Raw genomic sequence first — 23020 nt, 5'->3', positions numbered from 1 at the left:
ACTTCTTATCAGCAACTCTCCTTTATATTTTGACAAATTGCCTACCAAATTCTAGCCAATGGTCCTTTTAAAATCCATCTCTAGTTATATACACACCCCCACAGCCTTTCCTGGATGTATATAGGAGATGTGAATTCGTGTGACAATTTCTAGTCCTGAGATACTAAAATTCTATGTCTCTACTTAACTCTTTAGTAGTCTAGAAACTATTATCTTGACATATGAACTATTGTGTGAACACCGTAAGGGCAGGAATTGGCTTCCTGGGTCTGAACCCTTGACCATTGGGGTAACCATGAAGATACTTAGGATGGTTTAATTACATGAGGGTAGACATAGGGCTTTTCTACCACAGAGTGACTGTCCTTGATCTGAAAACAAATTGACTTAACTCTGCAGTAGCTGACTTGCCTTCCTCCCCACAAGTCATCATAACATTAATATTAAATGTCAGCGTCACAGTTTAGCCAAACCAGATGTGAACTGTGCCACTAATTTCATGTCAGGGATGCAGGTTTGACTATGCATCCTTTATATGCTTTTTATTGAGTGACTACAGATGGCACCTGATAAAGTCTGCATTCTCTGGTATCTTGAGGCCATTGATTTGTTAGGTTTGTAGGTGTGGACACTCCAAGTTCTGCCCAGCCTCCCTCATGTTCCATAGCACAGTTCTAAAGGAATGTTAAAATGACATTTGCCTGTTTACTTTTCCTCTTGGCTGATGGGGATTCTTTCTGAGAGGTAAACACGAGAATTTTCAAGGAGTAAAGTTTAGACTTTGTTGATATTTTTTCAATAAATTATACTTTCAAAACTCCTTTAAATTTAAGTGGTACAAGTAAGAGCCATGGGCTTTTCTTTGGAAACGTATTAGCCATAACCATCACACCTCTGGTGGATATAAATTGATTCTGAGTTTTATAGAAGGAATGATTAATTGTACAAAAATGTTGAGAGTTGGGAGATGTGGGAAAATGGAATGTGAAGTTGGATTGGTTTGCATTTTCTTCCATTTGACTTGGACTAGTGGGTGACTAACTATTTGACTGTCTCTTCCTAATTATTTTCCACTTTATTTAGAATGTTTGTAAAGGCCCGCAAGTCAAGGAGCCGAGCCAGGGCAACAGCCAGGCAGGTGGTTCAGCCAGGCTGGGGTGGCAACTGGGACAGAGGCGCATGCAAACCAAAGGCCAGGGACATCAGGTGGCCGCAGTCTGCAGACACAGATGAGGCAGGCAGCCCAGGGAAGATGATGTGCTGGGGGTGAGGGCCACAGCCAGACATAGACCAGAGTCTCCACCATGGAACATGGATTCCACAGGCTGGAACTCATTATCCAGGAAACCTGAATCGTCAATGAGCTCTCCACTTTACACTGAGCAATAGGTCTTGCACAGCCATAGTCTGGGGAAACGCTTATGGCTAAGAATAGAGAACCCCAAAACTGCCTTCAACCACATTGTGGTCAACCCTAGGAAGTTGGGGGAGAGGGGTAATCAACTGACCAGAAAAGGCCCAGAAAGTCAGACAGCCCCCTCTGCATCCCTTGGGGGTTTCCACAAAGTAGTGGTGAATATTCTGGAAAAATTGGGGAAGCCAATACAGAAAAGGAAAAGGCTTAGAAATGGACCTGCTTTCCCTAACACCAATTCATGGGCCGTGTTGGGACTTTTGACCCACAATCTCCCGTTGATTCTCTTTGTATTTTATTATTTAGCTAAATAGCATTTTACGCCAGAAGAAAGTGAGTCTGGATTGGTTTGGGCCACATTACATAACCCAGGGGATTGGGCAGAGGAGTGAGCGGCACCGCTGATCTCAGCAAGGCCATGATTGTCCTTGTGTCTCAGCCATTGTGTTGTACACTCCTACGCTTCCCCTCTATTCTAGTGATGGTTTTGAGAGAGTTTCCTACAAAACTTTACTTTTTCTTTTTTTAAAAAGTGTTTTAGATGCTTTAGTCATGAGTTATTTTTTGAAAACTTTATTTGCCCAGCTCAGGCAATATGCAACAGAAGAGGAAATGAATAGAAAAAAAAAAAAAACAGTCTCTATCCAAATGGAACTTTGTAGAAAAATACATGAAACATCCAAAATATGTTTCTGAAGTTTAAAGCATCACATAATCAATTCTAGATTGTGTGGTATTAGTAAGCAGAAGGCACGTTAAGAAAGTTATAAAGCTAGTGAATATGTAGGTGGGGAAAGTCTATCTATAAACATATATGAATACGAAATAGGATACGAATCTTTGCTTTTACTGAACCACCGTCTCTTAAACTTTTGAAGGAGCTGAGCACTTTGAAGTCTTGATATCTGTAATTGCTGAAAGTATAATTTATTTACTAAATTTTTAATTAAATTTAAGCTTAAATTATTTTGTTTCAATTGGGAAATTTAACATTTTTCATTTTTGTGGCAGCATGCTGATGTTCTGAGAGAACAGATTTGGGGAAAGATAATGATAATATTGTCATCATTACAGTTCACACTGATTGGGAATTTATTGTGCCCAGACACTTTTTAAAGCCCTTTGGTTTTATCCTAGTAAAACCCTCTGAGGTAGATACTGTTTTCATGCCCATTTTGTAAGGAATGGCATTTCCAGGTAAGAAAACCAACATCAGAGATGATTCCAAACTTTCCCAGGTCAACGCGCTGGTCATTGGCAGAGCCAAGACTCAAACCCAGGCCTGGCTAATTTCCAACACTCCTTGCTCTTGACCATTGTATTCTACCGCCTCTCTATGTAAACAGCAAAATCAAAAACATGAGGGTCTGAGAGAGATGGGGTAGCTATTAAGAGCTATGATAGGCAATTTTATTTGGCTAAATCCTTAAGAACCTAGTGTTTCTGGAAAGCTTAGAAATTCTGTTGAGATGATGTTCATTGATATTCTAGATATGTTACTTTGTTTACTTTTTCTGCAAGGAAGACTTTCATAATTGAAATTGACTAAAATTGACTGCCTTAATGAAGTGGTTGCAATGACTGTATCTGGATAACAGTAAAGCCATTGGTTTTAGTCATGTCAACAACTTTGGCTTTCATAAGGATTTTAATGAATCGGGGAATGGAATTTAAGAAAGCAAACAATCCAAGGAAAACCGCTTATTTTTCTAAAGTAGCAAAGCAAAAATAGGAATCCTTTCCAGTCTAGTTGCTGCAGTCTTAAACATGCTTAGAGTCCATAGTTTATCATATAGGACAAAAAGGTGATTAATAAGCACTGCTTTGAAAATGTTTTAAGGGTCCTATCTTCATTTTTCTAGTTGTTGAGATAAAAGATATTATGTGGTGTACTCACTGTTAAAATTGTAGTGAGTTGGCATTCAGTAACATTTATTTTTTAAGTTATTTATTGAAGTATATAATCTACTAGAAATAAATGGTGACCAGGTAATGAAATCAATTTGATATTAATTCAGCCTTATCAGTCTGTTAAAGAAAATTATTGCCTTTCAAATATTTTTACAAAGCCCTTTGTTACTTAGGAATATCATTGAGGTGATATGATTAAAGGCTGTGAATATCAATAAGCCTGAAAACAGCCCATACTAATGTTTAGCATTATATCTTTTTCTAATTCTGGCATCCTTAAACTATTTGCTCTGTTCAACTTCATGTCTACAGACCCAAGCTCATGAGGGTAGGGAGTGGACCACAACAGTTATGCAAATAATGTATTCACTGTCTGCTGCTCTAAGGTATAAGCTTAGATGTCAACTGATTTTAGCTATTTGGCAGTATATGTCAATGTATTTATTGTACATTAGGAAAAATAGCCATTCATATATCTATCCAAACAGGAGATGAACTAATGGAACTGGAAACTAATTCCCTAACAAGCGTTCTAAGTTCACACAAAGAATATGGGCTGTTGTAACCATTGACTTATTGAAGAATTGGACCTAAATAACTCAGGAAATACACAGAGGGCATAATGGTCTAAAAGCCTTCAGCCAAAAAGTGCAAGAATTGGGGCTTATGTCTAGTGCAAATTTTGGACAACTAGTCATGTTGGCCAGAAACACAGGCTGTAGGGCTGAGCCCAGCTGTGATCACTGCCATGGACTTGAGAGAGGGGTTTGGTGGCTCCCAGCCCATGATGCATCACCCCTGCCCATGGCACCACAAACGTGAGAGCAGAAGTGATCCCCTACCCTACTCTAACCCCATCCCCACCATGCCCAGCATCTCCCCATTCTCTGCAGCTTTGACTTTGCAGGGGGAAAAAAAGGAAAGAAAGACAAATTATAATGCTCCAGAGAGTTCTGCAATATTAGAAAAGGAGAGTGGGATTCAATGTACCCAAAGAAGAGCCAGGCAACTTTCACTCACCTTCATGTCTAGCCAACAATTCAGGCCCTCATTTTATCGCAAGTAAACCCAAGAAGTGTTGACTGAGTTAAGTAGCATTAAGTTAGACTTTACTCTTTTTAAAAATATATTTTTATTGACTTTAGAGAGGAAGGGAGAGGGGACAAGAGATAGAAACATCAATGATAAGAGAGAATCATTCATCGGTTGCCTCCTGCACACCCCCCACCTGGGACTGAGCCCGCAACCTGGGCATGTGCCCTGACTAGGAAATGAAATGTGACCTCCTGGTTCCATAGGCCAACACTCAATCACTGAGCCACTCCAACTGGGCAAGAATTTACTCTTTTTTGGTAGAGTTGGGATAAAAGTTTTTAAGGAGGACCTGCTAATTCCTGTTCACATGTTTCACAACCTCTGATGTTCAACCACATCATCTCCTTGAGCTCATAGTGAAAGGTCATATGCACCCTAGCACTGTCTTCACAACCTCTTGCAATTCTGGAATCTACGCACATCTTGCACGCTGGGGCCAGAGGGGACACCAGTACTTCCTGGGAAAGCGAAAGACTTCATACAGATCTTAGTTTTAAAAACCTGACATTTTAGGTGACATTCACTAGATCCATTTTTGTAATCCATGAGAGGAAGTTGGCGAGTGAAGACAAGAAAAAAAAAGGAGAAACAGAATCATAAAGCTAGAAAAGACCCGGCACCTTGACCACTTTACATGATCCAGTGGATCAGAAATTTTCAATCATTTTCTCTTTTCTCCAAAGAGAAATGATGGGAAAGAAGGGACGTTTTAAAACCGAACCTGGAAGTCCTGTTTATCTGTGTGAGAACCCACAGTCCCCACAGAAACTCCAGAGATGAGTTAGTGAGGGGACTCAGTCCCTTAGACTCTGAGCTGTAATGATTGCAGACAGGCCAGCCAGGAGGTGACCTCAGCATGGACCAAGTAAATAAACCATTTGGTAAAAGCCATTAGAGAGTAAATGTTACTGGAAAGTCATAAATCAACCAGCCTGTCTATGCATGGTTTTGCTAGACTGTAGGAGAAACTTGAAATTTTTAAAATGTCTTTCTGTGTATGATTTAAAACCAGTTTCTATGATTATATCAAAATGAAATTTTAAAATATGGTATGGATTTAATGCCAATCTATGTATTCAATTTTGTGTAGTTCAGTTGTTGTTTTTAGGACATCATGAAACTTCATTTCATGCTCCAATAAAACTGAGATGTAATGGGTTATAGCTCTTCTGTTTGTTGACTTTTCTTCAAATATCTTTGATTTTTCCATCCTTTGAAGAGATGTTTAAAGAATGCCTTGAATGTCATAGGAATTAACCTTTTCTCCTGTCCCCGCCCTGACCTGTCTTGACAACTGTTTCTAAAGTGAACCAATCCCGATAGAACCTAATGATGTGCTCTGAGCACTTTTTTGAAAACAGTGACACCTCTTTCTTGGCTGCTTCTAAGCCACAGCATGGTCTTCCCAGCATTGGGAGACTTTCCTTTTAAGCAACTCCTCACACCGCCCCCCCCCGCCCCCCCGCCCACACACACACACATCTTACCTAAGAGGAAGGCTGGTGCACAACTGCACACTTTCTGGCTTGGGTGGCATATACATGTTCCTGGCAATCTGTCCTCCCCCTCCGTCTAACATCCCATGAGGGGTTCTGCGGCTTCTCACAGCCACTGGCCATGAATGTTCAGCTCAAGACGCCACCCCCAAAAACCTTCACATATAGCTTACTGTTGATGTGTCAATGCCCCTCCCATTTTTTTTCATATGTCAAAAGGTTGAAAAAAAAAACTTAATTTTTCTCATCAGAAGAGGTTACATTTCTAGTCTACCTTAATAAAATACCCCTCCCCCTATTTCTATTCTCCCTTAATAAAACACTCCTCCCCTATTTCTATTTCTAATAGCAACTGCTGCCCAAAGACAATTAATCATTTAAATGTGTTCTCTTAGAAACTTGTACTTCTATTCCCCTACATCTTTTATAGGGCACGTTTCAGTCACAAACTCAAGTGTATACGACAACCAAGCCTTTTAAAAACTTATTGTAAAAAAATTGTTTTTTTCTTCCCAGATTACATTTGTAAACTTTAATATGTCTGTAACATCTTTACAGTATTTAAATGTGCATATCAAGCATTTACCACTGTTCTCCAAAGTAGTAGTCAGGTACCCAGGCATGGGTGCCTGATGGTCTTAGCATCTACTAGCATTTGTCTGTCAATTTCAGACTTTCTTTAAGTAAACAAATGTCCCTCACCCAATACAAATGGACAATTTCATCTCATTATTCTTTCTTAGGGTTTTGTTTAAAGCCAAGCACTTCGGATGTGATCTTAGATATGCACACTGTGTTATAGAGCAAGCAATTGAAAATCTGATGTCTAACAGGGAAAGAAGGAAGAGGTGATGGGGCTGTTAATTTATAATCTCCTAAAACCTGGTACTAGCAGCATGCTATAGGTTGCCAGATAAAGTAAAATTTAATTTTAAAGCATCATTACAAACCCTCCCTGTGAAAGTGACAGCATCCTTGGAACTTCATTTCACACTTTCCTGACTTGGGAATGGTTATTTTGAGTAGCACCTCTTATGAACTTAACTTCTTAATGCCTGGACAAGAGGTTAAATATCTCACTTATCTCCATGTTTGGCCTCCATGAACAGCTACTTCCTTCAAAGCCCTTCAAGGGTTTATCAAAATCTCACCATGTTTAACATGCCAGAGACAACATCCAAGTTGCTGGCTCTTGGGACTCACCATTGGTTCACTCATCAAGACTGATCATTGTGATAAGTATAATATTAAAACAACCGGAACAATGAGATAGCTACATCCTGTTAAATGTATCCAGAATGAACTATAAAAAAGAAAAACTTAGGTTCCGTGGTAGCCAGTTCTGAGTTCTGAGTACCTAGTGCATGGACTGTAAGAATGAGGAGCTATTTAATCGCTGTCATTATTGTCATCATGTGGTATAATTTACTAAAATCGTTGTGCACAAAACGTTTTATAAACAACTATATCCCCATATTAAGTGCGGTACTGTAGACAGTAGATATAGGATCTCCAAAAGCCCTCTGCATGTTAAAGATTAGGTAAACTAGGTTATAGTTAGATTGACATCATGTAGCATTAAAGATAGTACCTTAAAATTTAGGAAAATTGCATTATGCAAATTTCAGGATCTCTGACAAAAGAAATTGTGTCTTAAAGCTGTCAGAACTGAAAACCTTATCAGCTATGTGAAGAAGGGTCACCACTCAATATCTAAAGTTGCCATTTATCTTAGGGAGACCAGCAAAAAGGCACATGATCACTTATGAACAAGGATGCTTATCTCATATTATCTGGAGTCATAGAAACGGAAAAACAACTCAGTTATCTAAAGAGCAAACTGGCTGTGTGGCCTGTAAAGTGTTCAGAGAATGGAGCACATTAAAGCACATTGCACAATATGACTTGGAATAATTAATGCTATAGGAAAATATAATGCTTACCATCAGTTACGTTTTAAAAGAATATAAGTCTAAAGATACAGTGCAGCAGGGATCTATTTTATAATTCATGTACATAAATTTAAAAAAAGACTAGAAGGAAATAAATTACTACAGTAATAAATGTGGCTTGACTTGAAGTCATTTCATCTTCTTAATCTTTTTGCAAAAACATTACCATCTATATATGTTTATATATGGTATGTAGATATTTATATGCATCATAACCAGAAAAAAATGAATTTTTAAATTAAGTGACTTTCCTAAGAATTAAGACTTAAAGCTAAAAGCTTATCAACTGCCCAAAAGCTTTATGATAACCCTTTACACAAGATAGGTAGCTTGATCTACCTGAAATCCTGGAGCAAAAAAAAATAAGAGCAACATAAAAAAAATGAGACAACGAACTGTCGGGTGGGCATGTCACCGTCTGTGAAGTGCTCAGGGTGACTGTGGATGTCAGCAATTGGCTTCCACATCATCAAGGCTAGACGTAGAGATCACAGTGTGATTCCTGGTGATGGCCTCTTCCCCTCAAAGGAGGGGTGTGTGTGTGTGTGTGTGTGTGTGTGTGTAAGAGACGCAGCCTAGGCCTGCTGTGAGGAATAGAAAGAAGAATCCTGCATGTGAAGTATAAGCGAAGCTTATGAGATTGTCAGGTGCCACAGAGATTCGGACAGAGTCACTGGACAGCTCTCTGGGTCTTTTTTGTTCAAATCAATGCATTTGATCAGGATGCCCTCATCAGTGATTGGTAAGGGCCTCCACTGTACGATTCCAAATAAAGTAGCCAAAGTATGGAAAGTAGCAAAAACACATTTCTCAGTGATGGTTTCAAATAAAAAAATGTATTTCCAACAAAGAAATACATGTTGTTAATAATGCCACCTACTAGTAAGCCTTTCCAACCGGGTTTTTTTCTGACGTAGATATATCAAACGGAAATGTTTGGTCCAGTAAAAATGAACGCCCTGGCATCACCATCGCCATGCCCAAGCCAGTGTTGTCACGGCAAAAGCTATGTCAGGGAAAGCCTGCGTGTGTAGTCAGGGTAGGATACGCTCTCGAAGAAATAGACCAGCTTCTTGAGGATTTGGTCCTGGTGCCAAAGTTGGGGAGGAAATAGACAGGAGCAGGTTCTCTCTGACCAGTGAACCAGGGCAGCAGGGAGAGCAGGGCAGCTGGAGCAGCCAAACCCAGGGCAGCTGATTGCTCCCAGCACAGAGGGTCTAACAGCAGGGGATGAGCTCTGGTGCCTCTTCAAACCCTGCTGATAAATAATGCGAATAGGAGGGTGATTGTTCTCATGTTGAATTCTAAGTTAGCACCTGAGTTTGGTTGGACAGCTCATTAAAAATGCAGGTTCCAACTCTGGGGGGGCGGGGGGGGGGAGAGTGTCCTCATTTGGTTGAAGCTAGTCCCATACACCAAAAGGTTGTGGTTCAATTGCTGGTCAGGGAACATATCTAGGTCGAGGGTTTGATCCCTGGTCTGTGCGTGCATGGGAGGCAGCTGATATCTCTCTCTCTCTCTCTCTCTCTCTCTCTCTCTCTCTCTCTCTCTTCCCCCCCTCCCCCCTTAAACATATCCTTGGGTGAGGAATTTTTGAAATGCCGGTTCCAGGGCTCTGCCATATCAGCTCCCCAGGTGATTCATCGTACATTCAGTTTGTCCATCAAGGTGTTCCCGTGGCCCTACAGAAGGGCACAAAAGCTGTTCAACACCTCCCTTCCCCACTGTGGTCTGCCCCTCCTCTGGTGCTCTCCTGGGAGAGAGCTGCAGGGAAGCCCAGGTCATGCATTGCCTGGGAAGTGATGGGACTCTCCATGCATTTGTTTCTCTCTTTATCGTGCTTATCGTGCCTGCTTCCTCTTTGAGGAGGAAGCCTGGTTTTCAGCTCTTAGCAGCTTTCTTAAGGAATCATGCTTTGTGTTCAACACAGAGCTGATGAATGAGCAAGGGGAGGCCAGGCAGGAAAATATCTAATGACCAGCCCTGAGCCCCAGCAATCTGGGCACTGAGGACAAGTCGTGTGGAGGTGGATTGCCCAGGCAATAACTACAAGCCCCTCTGGTGGGGTGCCCTCACCTCGACATTGGATGAGGTTAGGATCTGTCTGTGCGCTCTTTCTGGACAGCACATGCCTCCTTCTGGGGCCGGTTGCCGGCTTCCCTTGAAAGGCAACATTGCCCTGTCCTTTGTGGGCCCTCCTGACCCACCCCACATAGGTCAGTCACTGTTCTCCCTGGCTCCTCGTGTCCTGCTACTGCTTCCAAAAATCAAAGCAAATTGGGAGCATTATAAAGGCTTCATTCTCTTGTATCAAAGGAGCCTAGCACTTTCAGGGTTGTTGTTTTTTTTTAAGTAAATTATGTAACTTTCACTTGGCTACAGAGAGAAAAAGGCTCTCTTGAAATTCAAAGTGAGCTTGATTTATTTTTTAATTATTTATGTTTCCAGATCTGAACAGAAGATTGCAAAAAAGGAGAGGGGAAATACCCCTGTTTACTTTACCAACCCCAAGCACCAAGTCAGCCATGAAGTGCTTTTTGTTCTCCCCTCCCCTAATTGCCATACCTCCAAGAAGCTGGTCTAAACATGCCATCGATCATCCGGTGGCGAATCAAACGCCGGCCTTTCAGCCCCGCACATCGCTGTGGGCCACAGTGACACACATTCATTTCCGGTTCAGGCAGCTGCCCGGGAGCGGCGTGTGTTTGAACTGTGTGGCCTCCCTGTATAATTCAGGAAATGAGTGTGCTCTATCTGTGACAAGCATCGTGTTCACACGGTTTCGGGAGCAGCCGGCATGGTGTGGGGCTCCGCAGGCATGGCCCTGGGATGCGTCCTGACTCTGCTTTCCGTCCACTCACTTCTGCCCCAGCCCCACTCCACCCGACCTTGACTTTCATCACACCTGTCACCTGAGAAAGTATGCTGCATCCCTCGTGTGCTAGAAATTTCTGGCTGTAACCTAACCGAGATTAGTAAACCACAGTCTTTAGACAGGGTGATTTTTTTTAAAACAGCAAGGCCTCTTGGTTGATCGCCACTCAGCACCCCTGAAGCTGAAGAGCTGATGTCTACCTTTTGATGATGTTTAGTTTTTTTCAGTGGTAAAATGTGGCCCCACTTCTTCTAGTTGTGATTCAACTTGTGTTCATTTCTTGCACATAATCTCTGTTGGACCAGGTTCAAACAAGCTGGGATTGTTGGAGAAGGGGCTTGGTGGGGATGGAGTGTGCATTCACTTAGATCAAGGCAAGGGATGCCGAAACCAGCCCAGGCTCGGCCCCGACTGCAAGCCGGTGCTGAGGTTTTGTTACTTTGCATATGGTTAACCATCTCGGAGGTCGTAAAGTGGGGCCTCTGTCCTCGGGTGCAGCAGCTGGGTTTACACAGTATTTCCAGATTGTTTATTTTGACCCAGAGCCAGGGCTACATCGTTTTTCCATTATGCATGTTGGACAGATGAAGAGTGGTGGGAAGGGGGACTTCATGGGGCAGGTCTGTGATTTCCTTTTTATTTACATTAAAGGGACTTTTAAGAGTTCTGAAAATTATGAACCAGTCCAAATATAAGGTCAATGCAGCCGAGGTAGAAGGAGCCACCGCTTTTGTGAAAATGTCCAGATCTTGGCCAGTAAAGAAACTTTGTCTATGGCCTCTGCTTGAGGCCAAGTTGGGGGCATCATGCTTGTCACTGCTCAATCTTGCATACAAACGGGTTACAGGTAAATGATATTTACCACCGCATTCAAGGGTTAAATTCCCAGGATTTGCTTGGGTGGGGCCATGAGTTAGGAGCCAGAGCCTGCACGCCTTCCACGGGCATATGCATTCCATGCAGATGGGTATGCCTGGTGCTGGGCGGAGCTGTGTTTCCCAGGAGGCTGTAAGACTCTTCCTTTGCAGTACTTTTCCTGAGGGTTCTCCCAATGTCCTTCCCTAAGTCCTTCCGCCGGGGAGCCTTCAAGACTGTCCAAGGAACCACAGTTTACATTTTATCCACAGCAAAGCCCTTTGCACGTGGGTCAAGTGCATGTGATCTGAATGAATGTACTTCTTCGTGAGACGTTTTCTTGTGCTAATGGAGAAACAGCATTTAAAAAATACCAAAAACGATGGCAAAGTAAGTGATTGAACAGTATCATTAGGTCATGCAGATACCTGTTTGCCCCACAACGTTTGGATTTCTTCAGTTACTGGCTGCAGTAAATAGCACACGTGACATAAATCCCACAGCTACCAGGTCGCAGTGTCTTTCTATTCAGGTATTTATGTTTGTGGCAAATGTCCCCTATCACAGTATTTCTTAAGCTTTGCTGAGTATGTGTAAGTGACCTGTCACCATAACACAGTGTTCTCCAATGAAATGGCTAAGAAAAGCAAGTACCACTACCTGTTCAGAGCAACCTGTGATCCCAAACTCCTATATCAGCTTTCCTAAAGAAGTTTAATTCAAAGAAATGAAAGTTTGCTTAGAAAGCACCCTCAACTATGAAAATAATTTAGCAAAAACAAAATATGTATAGACAACACCAAAAGTTGCCCTTTAGGTCACTCCAGTCTTACAGATGGATTTAACATACAGGTTTCAAATCAACAAACCTTTATGGAGGGTTATGTGCCAGGAGGTTAGGTGCTGGGGAACTAAAAATGAATAAAGACACAGCCCCTTTCAGTTTGAAAACATTTTTGCTGGCTTGCAGGTTTTTCACCAGATCCTCCCAGATGTACCGAAGCATTCCCCGTGACTTAGAACACTCAGCCCTTCTTTTCAACCGATCCCCTTAATGCCAGAATATACACAGCGAAGGGAGAAGTGGGTGGTTATAGATTTCCACTCAATTTGTAGCAAAAAGGTGCTAGACTGGGAATCAGAGTACCCACTTTCTAGTCTTAGAACTAACTTGCTGGTCATACAACCTTGAGCCAGTCTGTGACCTCTCAAACTCTGGGTATCTGCAGGTAAAATGGGTTGCTGTGAGGACTGTGTAAGATAAGCAGGGTGTGTGTGAAAATACATTAATCCAGGGAGCTCTATGCAAATGCAGGGGATGCTATTCTGATGGATGGGGGTAAAGGGCTTGAGCTATTTATACCACTATCTATAAAGCTTCAATAATGCAGAAAGCTAACCCAATTCAGCTTTATTCTTGTTTTTGTTTTTTTCCCTACCACCATTGGGTGACTAAATACAGATTTTTTTTATGTTATTGGGGGTCAGAGGTTTAAAAAGGATTCCCATTCAGGGCCCCAGGGGCTCTGCGGGGGCTCTGCAACTGCTCTTCAGGGAGAGCACAGAGCCTTGAAGAAGCTGTCCCCACACAGTCCTTACTCTACAGCTGACTTTGGACATGTCTATATCGAAAAACAATCTTTATTTTGCAATTAAAATAGAAGTGCAGGAGGCAGCTGACCAATGTTTCTCTCTCATCGATGTTTCTAACTCTCTATCTCTCTCCCTTCCTCTCTTTAAAAAATCAATAAAATATATTTAAAAAAATAAAATAAAATAAAATAGAAAGATCAGAGGTTGGGTTTTTGTTTTATGTTTGCTTTCCCTTCTGATCATTTCACAACTCAAAACCAGTGCCTACTTTGAGGAAATTTTCTGCAATTATCGTGAAAATAGTTAAGGATGCTCTCTGTCCAATCCCTAGTGGTAAATAAGAAAACTGGGGGGAGGGGAGGGGGGGAATCAAAAGTATACTGAAACCATAGTTTCTCTTTACCAAAATGTGCTTATTAATTAAAGACCAGGGGCAGAAGCACCTGACATGGCCAATGCTTTCACCCCAGACAGGCAACTGAACCCCAAAGCTCAACACTGCAATTTATAGATCCCAGTGGGAGCTGAAAAATCCCAGATGTGAGGGTAGACCCCACATTCATGAGTCTCTTAGGAATTTTCTATTAAGAACATTCAGATATTACCTTTGTCCCCATTTGGCTTTGTCTGTACCTCACAGACACAGCCAAGCCTTCTTTGGGTCTGATAACACTCTCTTCCTCCTGTTAGTTTATTTCATTCACTCAATGAACATACACAGAGTTTCCCCAGGTGCTGAGCTGTGGAAGCACAAAGATGATTGGGGCATGACCTCCATCCTGAGCACTCTCAGCATAGCAAGCTTCTTTAGGAGAAGAGCTGGGCGAAACTGGTGGGGACGTTGAGGAAAACATCCAGGGAAAAGATTTCAGAAGTTTGATAATGCCTCTGAGGCCTCCTAAAAATTTTCTCTCTTTTGGTTGAAATATGTAAACCTGTCCCATCCTCTCAGATTTACACACACAACAGACCTTACATGATCAAATAGTCAAATAGTAGTTATAAAAGACCCAATGCCGTGCAGAGTATTTGAGACAAGCCCATTGAATTTGGTATCCCCACTAGGGATTTCTGATCAAGGAGAGGAAATGTTGATGCCATCAAACCAGCTGGAGTGAAATTCCCTATCTGCCCCATGGTTGCTAGGTGGTAAAGAGGAATTCCCCCCTTACACCATGAGCCCATTCAACCATAAGCAGCATGAAGGGTGAAGAGCTTGGGCTCAGTAGTCTGACTATTTCAGACCCGACTTCTGGCTTCTCCACATATCAGCTGTGTGACCTTGGGCAGGTTACTAAATTCCAGTATCACATCTGTAAAATGGTGATAATAAAGAGAACCCACCTCACTGGGGAGTTTTCTGAGGATTAAATGCATATTAGCTATCTCACAGTCCTCAGAAATACTTATGATGCTGGCAATAATGTTCCAGTCACTGCTTATAGCTCCTGTGTCAGCACAGAAAAGTTATTCAATAAAAATTTTCAGGGCATAAAAAAGGAAGGTGACATTAGACATACGAGTGAGGCCTGACTGAAGCCTTAATTTTGACACCAAGCACTTACTCTTAAATTTATGAAACCCAGAATTTCAAAACCTTTAGAGCAGAAACATAAAACTCAGATTTATGTAGCAGCCAGGCAGGTAACATAAAAGAATGAGCTGACATTCGGAGTCGGAGACAGAATGGAGAAAGCTGGCCTCTCTCAGGGGGACAGCCATACTCAGCTCCAGAAGAATATTGCCTCACTCTGAGAGAAGCCAGAAACCCAGATTTCCATGTGAAATAGACCAAGTCTTACAACAACTAAGTCAAATTCTAAAAAAATATCACACAGGCCAAATAACACAGTCTGCCAGTCAGATCTCAGGCTGCGTGCTTGCCATCCTGCCTGGGTGGAAGGAGCTCGGTATTTGTCCCTTCCTTTTGAAATGCTCACCTGTGCACCCAAAAGGCGTGAGCCCCTGGAACACTCAGTTCCTGCTCATTTCCAAAGATGCTCCTGGGATGAGGGCTTCACTTCCTGTTTGTTACATTCTACGGTACATGCTCACCTACCGAGGGCTACTTCTCTTCTCCGAGGCTGCTCATCATAAGTATAGATTCTTAAAGCATGATTGTTTTGTGGCTGAAATAACAACAGCCTCCAAAAAACCCTAACAACTTCCTGTAGAGCTGCTATTATGGCAACCTGGAGAGAGACGGGTTCCACAGCTCACGTAATTTTGTTTTGTTTGGAGGGAAAGTCTGGCATTTTACAAAAATACTTAGCTATGGAATGACTTTTCCATAGCACTGATGATTGTACAGCAAGACACATAACCATATGTCTTCGAAATGTGACTTGAAAAATTCTCTACTAACACTACAAGGCAAACTGCCCTCTAGTCTTTCCATATGAAGGGGATCATTTTCTACAGGCTGATGAAAGCTTCACTGGTTATAGGACCCAGTATTTAGTGAGTGGAAACCTCAACACGAATGCAAATCCAGACTCAAATTCCATCTCTCTCATTTACTTACTAGCTGTGTGATCTTGGGTAAGTCATTTAATCTCCCAGAGCTTTTATCTCCCCATCTGCAAACGAGGGGTCATGACCCCTCACAGGGTTATTGGGAATATTAAATAAAATAACATTCAGATGTGCATAATTCAAACACATAATAGGTGTTCACCATCAATCTTGGTTGACTCTGAGTCTCTGCTTCTTCTATTTCTCTTTTATTTTACTTTTTCAATCTCCATTCATCCCTTCTATGCCCTCTTCTACCCCACCCAGCAGCACTCCTATTTCAGACCATGACATAGCCCTCTGGCAGTATCATTAACCTTCCTATTAAATGTGTCAGCTCTGTGAAAAACAAAAGGACAGAAAAGCTATAATTATTTTATATAAACTTTTGGTTTTGTGTCCACAGTGGTATGAAAACTAAAGGGTAGAGGATTGATGATATCACTCAGAGAATAAAGAAGGGAGAAGGGAGAAAGACTAGACTAGAATCCTGGGAAGTACTGGCACTTAAAGGACAGACAGGAAAAGAGGACTGGATGTAGAGAACGGAAGGGGGACAATCAGAAGGAGACCAGGACAACCAGGGAAATGCTATTACAGATCCCAGAGGAGAGCTAGTTTTAAGATGGAGCCTGTGGCCAACAGTGTTGTGATGTCATGATAAGAAGAGATAGAAGTCGTGAGAAATGCTCACCAAATTATCAGCAAGGAAGCAAGAGTGATTTGAATGGGGTATTAAGGGAACATAAACCAGGTTTTGATGAATTCAGTCATGTGTATAAGTTGAAATTTTATGATAACAAATTCAGATAACTCTTTTAGAAGTTTGGTTGTGAGGGAGCAAAGAAAAAGAAGATAAAATAAGAAAGGGGACATGGAGACCAGGATTTAATTTAAGACTAGAGGTCCAGTGCACAAAGATCGTCCACTCGAGGGGGTCCCTCAGCCTGGCCTGCAACCTATCACAGTCTGGGGGCCCTCTGGGGATGTCCAGGGAGCGGGCCTAAGCTGTCAGTCGGACATCCTTAGCATTGCTGCAGAGGCAGGAGAGGCTCCTGTCACCACCGCTGTGGCTTCTGGCTGAGCAGTGCTCCCCCTGTGGAAGCGCACTGACCACAGGGAGCAGCTCCTGCATTGAGCATCTGCCCCCTGGTGGTCAGTTCGCATCATAGCAACCAGTCATTCCGCCATTCGGTTGATTGGCATATTAGCCTTTTATTTTATAGGAAGGGAGAGACTTGAGCACATCTGAATTTTGGTGGGATATATTCTAAAATCACAGCAATCTTTATTTTTTCTGATGTGAGAAAAAAGAACCCCACACAATTTAGAGTGCTCCAAGAAGGATTGTAGAAATATGGAAATGAGCATATTATTTTTCTTGTGCTTCTCAATGTTTAACTTAAAACTTTTTGTGCTTTGTCTGTCTTTACTATAATCTTTTTAAACTCTGGATTTTAAAAACACAAAGGGGAGGTCTATATTTAAAGCCTATGAACATGTCTTGCCTCAGATTAGCTATAGTTAATATCTATAGCAGAGAAGACAGACATTATAAAATGTCCTCTCACAAACCTATTTTAGGAAAGACTATGCTAAGTTCTTTAACAATAATTCTAGAACTGATGTATCAAAATGTGTATTATGCCATTTAAGAGACTCCATTTGAAAAGCAATATCCTTATTTCAATGAGGCCGTTACTACTCAGATAACTTTTTAAAATTCCTTCTTTAGCACTTCTATTGGAAGTTTCAGAAAGTATCTCAGATATCCTCAAAAATGACAAGTTTTGCCCTAACCGGTTTGGCTCAGCGGATAGAGTGTCGGCCTGCGGACTCAAGGGTCCCAGGTTCAATTCTGGTCAAGGGCATGTACCTTGGTTGCGGGCACATGCCCAGTGAGGGGTGTGCAGGAGGCAGCTGATTGGTGTTTCTCTCTCATCGATGTTTCTAACTCTCTATCTCCCTTCCTCTCTGTAAAAAATCAATAAAATATATTAAGAAAAAAATGACAAGTTTTGTCCTATTGCATGAATCTGATTTTGGAAACAGGCATTTGGAGCCATAATCACTAAATAATGTGCCTATCAAATTTGATGACAAAAATTTTAAATAAAATAAGATGATAAAAGAAAATATCATGGCAAATCTATATGTTCTTGAGTTTGCAATGATTTCTTAAATATAACATCAAAGTATAGGTAACAAAAGAAAAAGTAAATGAATTGGTCTTAATTAAAGTAAAATTTTTTGTGCATCAAAGAAAACTGTCAACAGGGTAAAGACAGCCTACAAAATGAAAGTATTTGCAAATCATATACCTTATATATATGTAGAATGTCTGGAATATGTAAAAAAAAAAACTCCTATAGCTCAATAAAAAAATTAAATAATCCGGTTCAAAAAAGGTAAAGAACTTGAATGGACATTTCTCCAAACAAGATATATAAATGGCCTATAAGCACATAAAAAGATGTTCTGCATTTTTAGTCATTAGTGAAATGAAAAATCAAAACCACAATGAGCTACCACTTCACACTTACTAGGATGGCTATAATTTTTTTAGGAAATGGAAGCTAACTATTGTAGAAAAGGATTTGGAGAAATTGGACTCTCACAATGTAGAGTGGTTCAGCCACTGAGAAAAAACAGTTTGGTAGTTCCTCAAAAAGTTAAACAGAATTATCATACGAGCCAGCAATTCCACTCCTAGGTATATCCCCAAAGAACTGAAAATAGGGACCCAAACAAATACTCATACACAAATGATTATAGCACCACTTTTCACAATAATGAAAAGGTAGAAAAAACCCAAGTGGCCATCAATGGATGAATGGATAAATAAATTGTGGTATAACTAACCATACAATGGAATATTGTTCAGCCATAAAAAGGAATGGAGTACTGATGCATGCAACAACATGGATGAATCTTGAAAACATTATGTTAGGTGAAAAAGCCAGACACAAAAGGGCAAATATTGTATGATTCTACTTATATGCGTATTTAGAATAGGCAAATTCATAGCCAGAATGAGGAGCAGGTAGAGGAGGGGTATAGGGAGTTAACATTTAATGGGTACAGAGTTTCTGTGCAGAGTGATGAAAGGATGTGGCAATAGTGGGGACAGTGGCACAGAATTCTGAGTATAATTAATGCGACCGATATGTACACTTTAAAATATATATATATATATATATATATATAACACATATATAACATGTTATTCAGCATCAATATAAAATTAAACAAATTTTAGTTATATATTTTACCACTATAAAAAAATAACCACTGAAAATGTACAATTGCATTTAAGGAATCTAACAGGCTTTCCTTTGTTTTTCTTGACAAATGCCTTTGGAGTAGTAAAATGCAAGTGGGTTTGCATCAAATTAAATTATCATTCATAGTTGTCAATATTTTAAGATTTAAAAAAAAGATGATTAGAAAGTGAGGAGACAGCTTTTGTCTTTGCTTCCTTCTGAAAGCAACACCCTTTCCAGATATAACAGGAAATAAAAGATGAAAAAATGGGTAGATTTTTGCTGTTCAAAGAATGTATAACTTGAGTTAACAATTGAATTGTGGTCAAATTGCATAGCTCATGAAAAGGATGTTAGTTTATGTTCCGTCCACTACCACTGACACTAATACCTAGAGTATGGTGAAATCTTTCCAAATATTGTTGGAATCGCATTTCCCTTCTATTCCTTGTCTGTTGAGTTTCTTTTGGAGCTGCCAGGATTATGCAGGTCACTCAAGGCCTCACCATTATTCCTTTTAAGCTAAAGCATCACAGACGATTGCTCATGTGCACCTCGGTTCTTTTGCAGAGCACAGGAAACTTGGAAACATGACTGTGACCGTGAGGAAAACTGTCCCCTCCCCCGAGGCCGTGCAGATTCTCTACCAGCGAATGAGGTACGAGTACGAGTTCTACCACTACGTCAAAGAGCAGTTCCACCTGCTGAAGCGCAAGTTCGGACTGAAGTCGCAGGTCAGCCAGCCCCCTCTGAGACCCCAGTTCTTCATCCCATCTCCGCTGGAAACCGAGGAGCCCATTGGCGACGAGGAACAGGATGACGAGAAGTGGCTCGAAGATATTTATAAGAGGTGATGCTGCCAGCCCTGTGTTGCTTCCAGTGGCTTTATCTCTCTTTTCCAGAAAGATTTGTTGTCATTGTTTGGGGAAGAAAAATCTTGAAGGGACTAAATTAATGCTCGGCTGCATTAAAAAGAACAAAACATTCCCACAGGTTGGGGGTCATTGGGAGATGCCCGGTTTTGCGGGTTTTATTTGTTTAATTTTATTCTGTGTTTTTCTGGCTCCTGTCCTCCTTCTTAGGCTAAGATGACTCCATCACAAGGCATCTCATCATAAAATAGCTTTTTCCCTCCAGTTCAATGAGAGAAGGGGGAAAATATAGCCCACAGCCCAATAACTTATCATTTGTAAGATGACTTGTAGAAATATTACCTCAGAGGTAGGAAACATCCAGACTTGTATATTTCGCTAGAAATGCAAAACCACTTCAGAGACCAGGGAATCCACTCCAGAAGGACCTAAGAGGAGAAGGTAGGACAGATCAGGACTTCAAAAGAGAGGATGCCCCTGGGTTAGCGGTCTCTACCCACATGGGCAGGATTCTGCCTCTGGTCCATCTCAGGAGACACTTTCATCAAGAGCAGCAAACTTGTTATCTCTGAAGGGGCCAGTCAGCTTGTGCCACACCCCCACCCAGCCCAGAGCCTTGAGTATCTCACAAGGTCAAAGTGCATGGCAAGTTCCATTCAGACATTCCATGTCCAAGCACCATTCTGACGGATTTCAAAGTAGGATGGCAGGGAAAAGAATTTATCTGCTGGGTATGGAGGAGTGTAGGCAAGACAAATCAGCCCTGGAGGTCATGTGACATAGGAAAAGGGTACAGCCCTGCCTTTGCACCCAGTAGGAAGTGAATTTCTCCCCAGCATTGTTTTAACGGTGGACCCAGGAACCAGTTTGGCTCTGACATTTAACCCATAGTAGAAGTTCTAAGTCTGACCACAGGCAATGTACCATCTATCAGGCATACCCCTGGCCAGTGGGGTCTCAGAGTAGCTGGTATCTTTCACCTTCTAGCCTCTTAAGAGGTGCCTGTTTTTGGTAAAAGGGGGTCCTGAGTTGTGTGCAGGTGGCAGGGAAACTATGGTCCCATTTCTTCCGGAAGCAGCTCACGGCTGAGAACCCTCCTAAGATAGCAAGAAGAGGAGAAGCAAGAGCTTCTGGGGAAGAGACGGCTTGGCCAGTTTTATGAGTAGGTGTCTGCTCCCCAAGCGATCTGAGTAGATGTCGGGCAGTGTCGTGTCTCCAAAATATCTCCTCCCCATCCCACTGCCATCACCTGCCAGCTATCCATGAGGCCTGGGCTCAGTCATTAGAAGCCTATGTCTTAAAGGATTCTGAAATGTTTTCGTCTTTAACTGCCCCTCCTCCACTGAAAAACCCATGTTCTCCTAGGCTGAGATGCAGGGGTGCAGGTGGTGGTGGCGGGCAGGACACAGGCCACAAATTTTATCTCCTTCACTTTTTCTCCCCTAGAGCCAGCCCTTCAAGAGCACTAGCAGAGTGTGAGTTGGGAATAGTTAATAGTAAATAAGACTCTGACTTTACACAAGCTACACATTTTCTACCTTCAGAAACCAACAAGTCTCTATAGAATTGTGTTTTTTTCTGTTCACTAAAATTGGACAGTTGCCAAGATGTAAAGCAAGTCATTTGGAACCTGTCAAGTGTGCACTAAAGCTACTTTATCATGAGATGCATTAAGAAGGCTCCACCCGCAGGAGTCCAGTGAAGGCTGGGACCGCAGAGGCACAAAGTCCAGCATTTGGCCACTCGTGGTCTCCTTTTGGCCTCAGAGAACTGGGGCAGCGAAGTGATTAAGGGGAATGTAGAACTGTGGTCAGTTCTAAGAGAAGAGGAAGAATCCTTTGTCCCATTTAGAGAGACCAGAGCCCTGCCAGTAGATACACTTTAAAAAGCAACCCGAAGAACAGTTACGCTTCTCAAAACAAGAACAAGAACGCTGCCTGGTACGTTGTGAGCCATTTCTATGAAACTGCATAGAGAGAATGATAATTAGTTTACACACTGTGCCATCTCACCCTCTGAAAATACAGTTGAGTTGGCTGAGAGTTCTCTGTTCTCGTCAGGACAGTGGGACAATTGGCCATTTGACAAACGTATCTCTGAGTTCAAGTTCACAGGAGCACTTCTGCCTGTGTGTTCAAAGGCATTTGTCAGCAGTGATCATTCTAGCATCACAACAAAAGATGCTGACTGACTGACTTGCAGGGCCTTAATGTTATTTTGTCGCAACAAACAGCCTTTAGGTCCGCAAAGTCAAAGCACTTCATCAGTGTATTTGGCACACATGACAACAGTTCTTTGGCCCTGTGCCCAACACAGTTTGTACTTCATGAAATATATTGTACATTTTACATAGTTTAATTTAAAAAATACATTTTAAGCTGGTTGATCTTTGACTGCCTTATTTATTATAACCTTTCAGCACATTCCAAGGTTTTAGTTACTCAGGAAGGAGTTAATTAAAATGATTTTATTTTGGTCTGATGGATGTTTTTTAAAAGGAAAATTATTATTATGAACCTGCAGCCCACTTTCCTTGAGTGCCGTAAAAGTGCTTGTAAATCTTTTTTTTTTTTTTTTAAAGAAGAATGAAAAAAAATGGTGTTTGACATTGATGGAAACTGAAAAATATATATGAGACTGAAACATGAGCTGAGCTGAAATAAAAGCAATCTGTGTTTGAGATGAAGTATTCCTTAAGTTATTCATTACCCATGTAAATAAATGAATATAAATAAGTTGACATTTTTTCCATTCTGTGGATACCTGGAATAAAAGTGCCTGCAGTTGCTCAGTCTCTTTAATTGGCCAAGCTTTTTTCTTCAAGATGTCATTTTTTAGAAAGATGTATTTTTAAAAATCTGTAGACTCTCATTCTTACAATTAGATGACACCAAAAAAAAAAAAAACTGGCTGAAAAAGTTAAGCTAGTCTTTCATTCATCTCATTGTGTACATAAATCACTAAACAGCTGCTGACTGGATTGCTGTGCCCGCCGGTTGGTTAGGTGTCAACCTCTGAGCAAGTTGGCAATGACTGGGAAAGCAGGGATGTGCCATCTGCTGATCTCTTTCTCAGATGTGTGGAGCCTCAAAAGCTGGTGATCCTCACCTCCCAAGTGAGCTGTTTTGATCCAGAAATGCTGTCCCTCAGAAATTTCACTGCTGCATCAAAGGAAGCGTA

The 23020-nt window shown here is 41.4% G+C and overlaps 1 protein-coding gene across 1 annotated transcript in view; it reads left to right on the top strand.

The window, feature by feature from the left end:
• The window catches only part of UST (uronyl-2-sulfotransferase), a gene marked incomplete at its 5' end in the record, with an annotated part of 252913 nt that extends 230279 nt beyond the window's left edge, over positions 1–22634 (top strand). The window contains one exon of the mRNA XM_006756898.2: positions 19539–22634. Within this exon, the coding sequence (XP_006756961.2) occupies positions 19539–19822 (284 nt within the window). The remainder of the gene's footprint in view (positions 1–19538) is intronic.
• Between the last annotated feature and the right edge of the window lie 386 nt (positions 22635–23020).

Source organism: Myotis davidii, unplaced genomic scaffold, assembly GCF_000327345.1.
Source record: "Myotis davidii unplaced genomic scaffold, ASM32734v1 scaffold1534, whole genome shotgun sequence".
NCBI classification, from domain to species: domain Eukaryota; kingdom Metazoa; phylum Chordata; class Mammalia; order Chiroptera; family Vespertilionidae; genus Myotis; species Myotis davidii.
The sequence above is the reverse complement of the archived record's forward strand: the minus strand, read 5'-3'. Positions and strand labels throughout refer to the sequence as shown.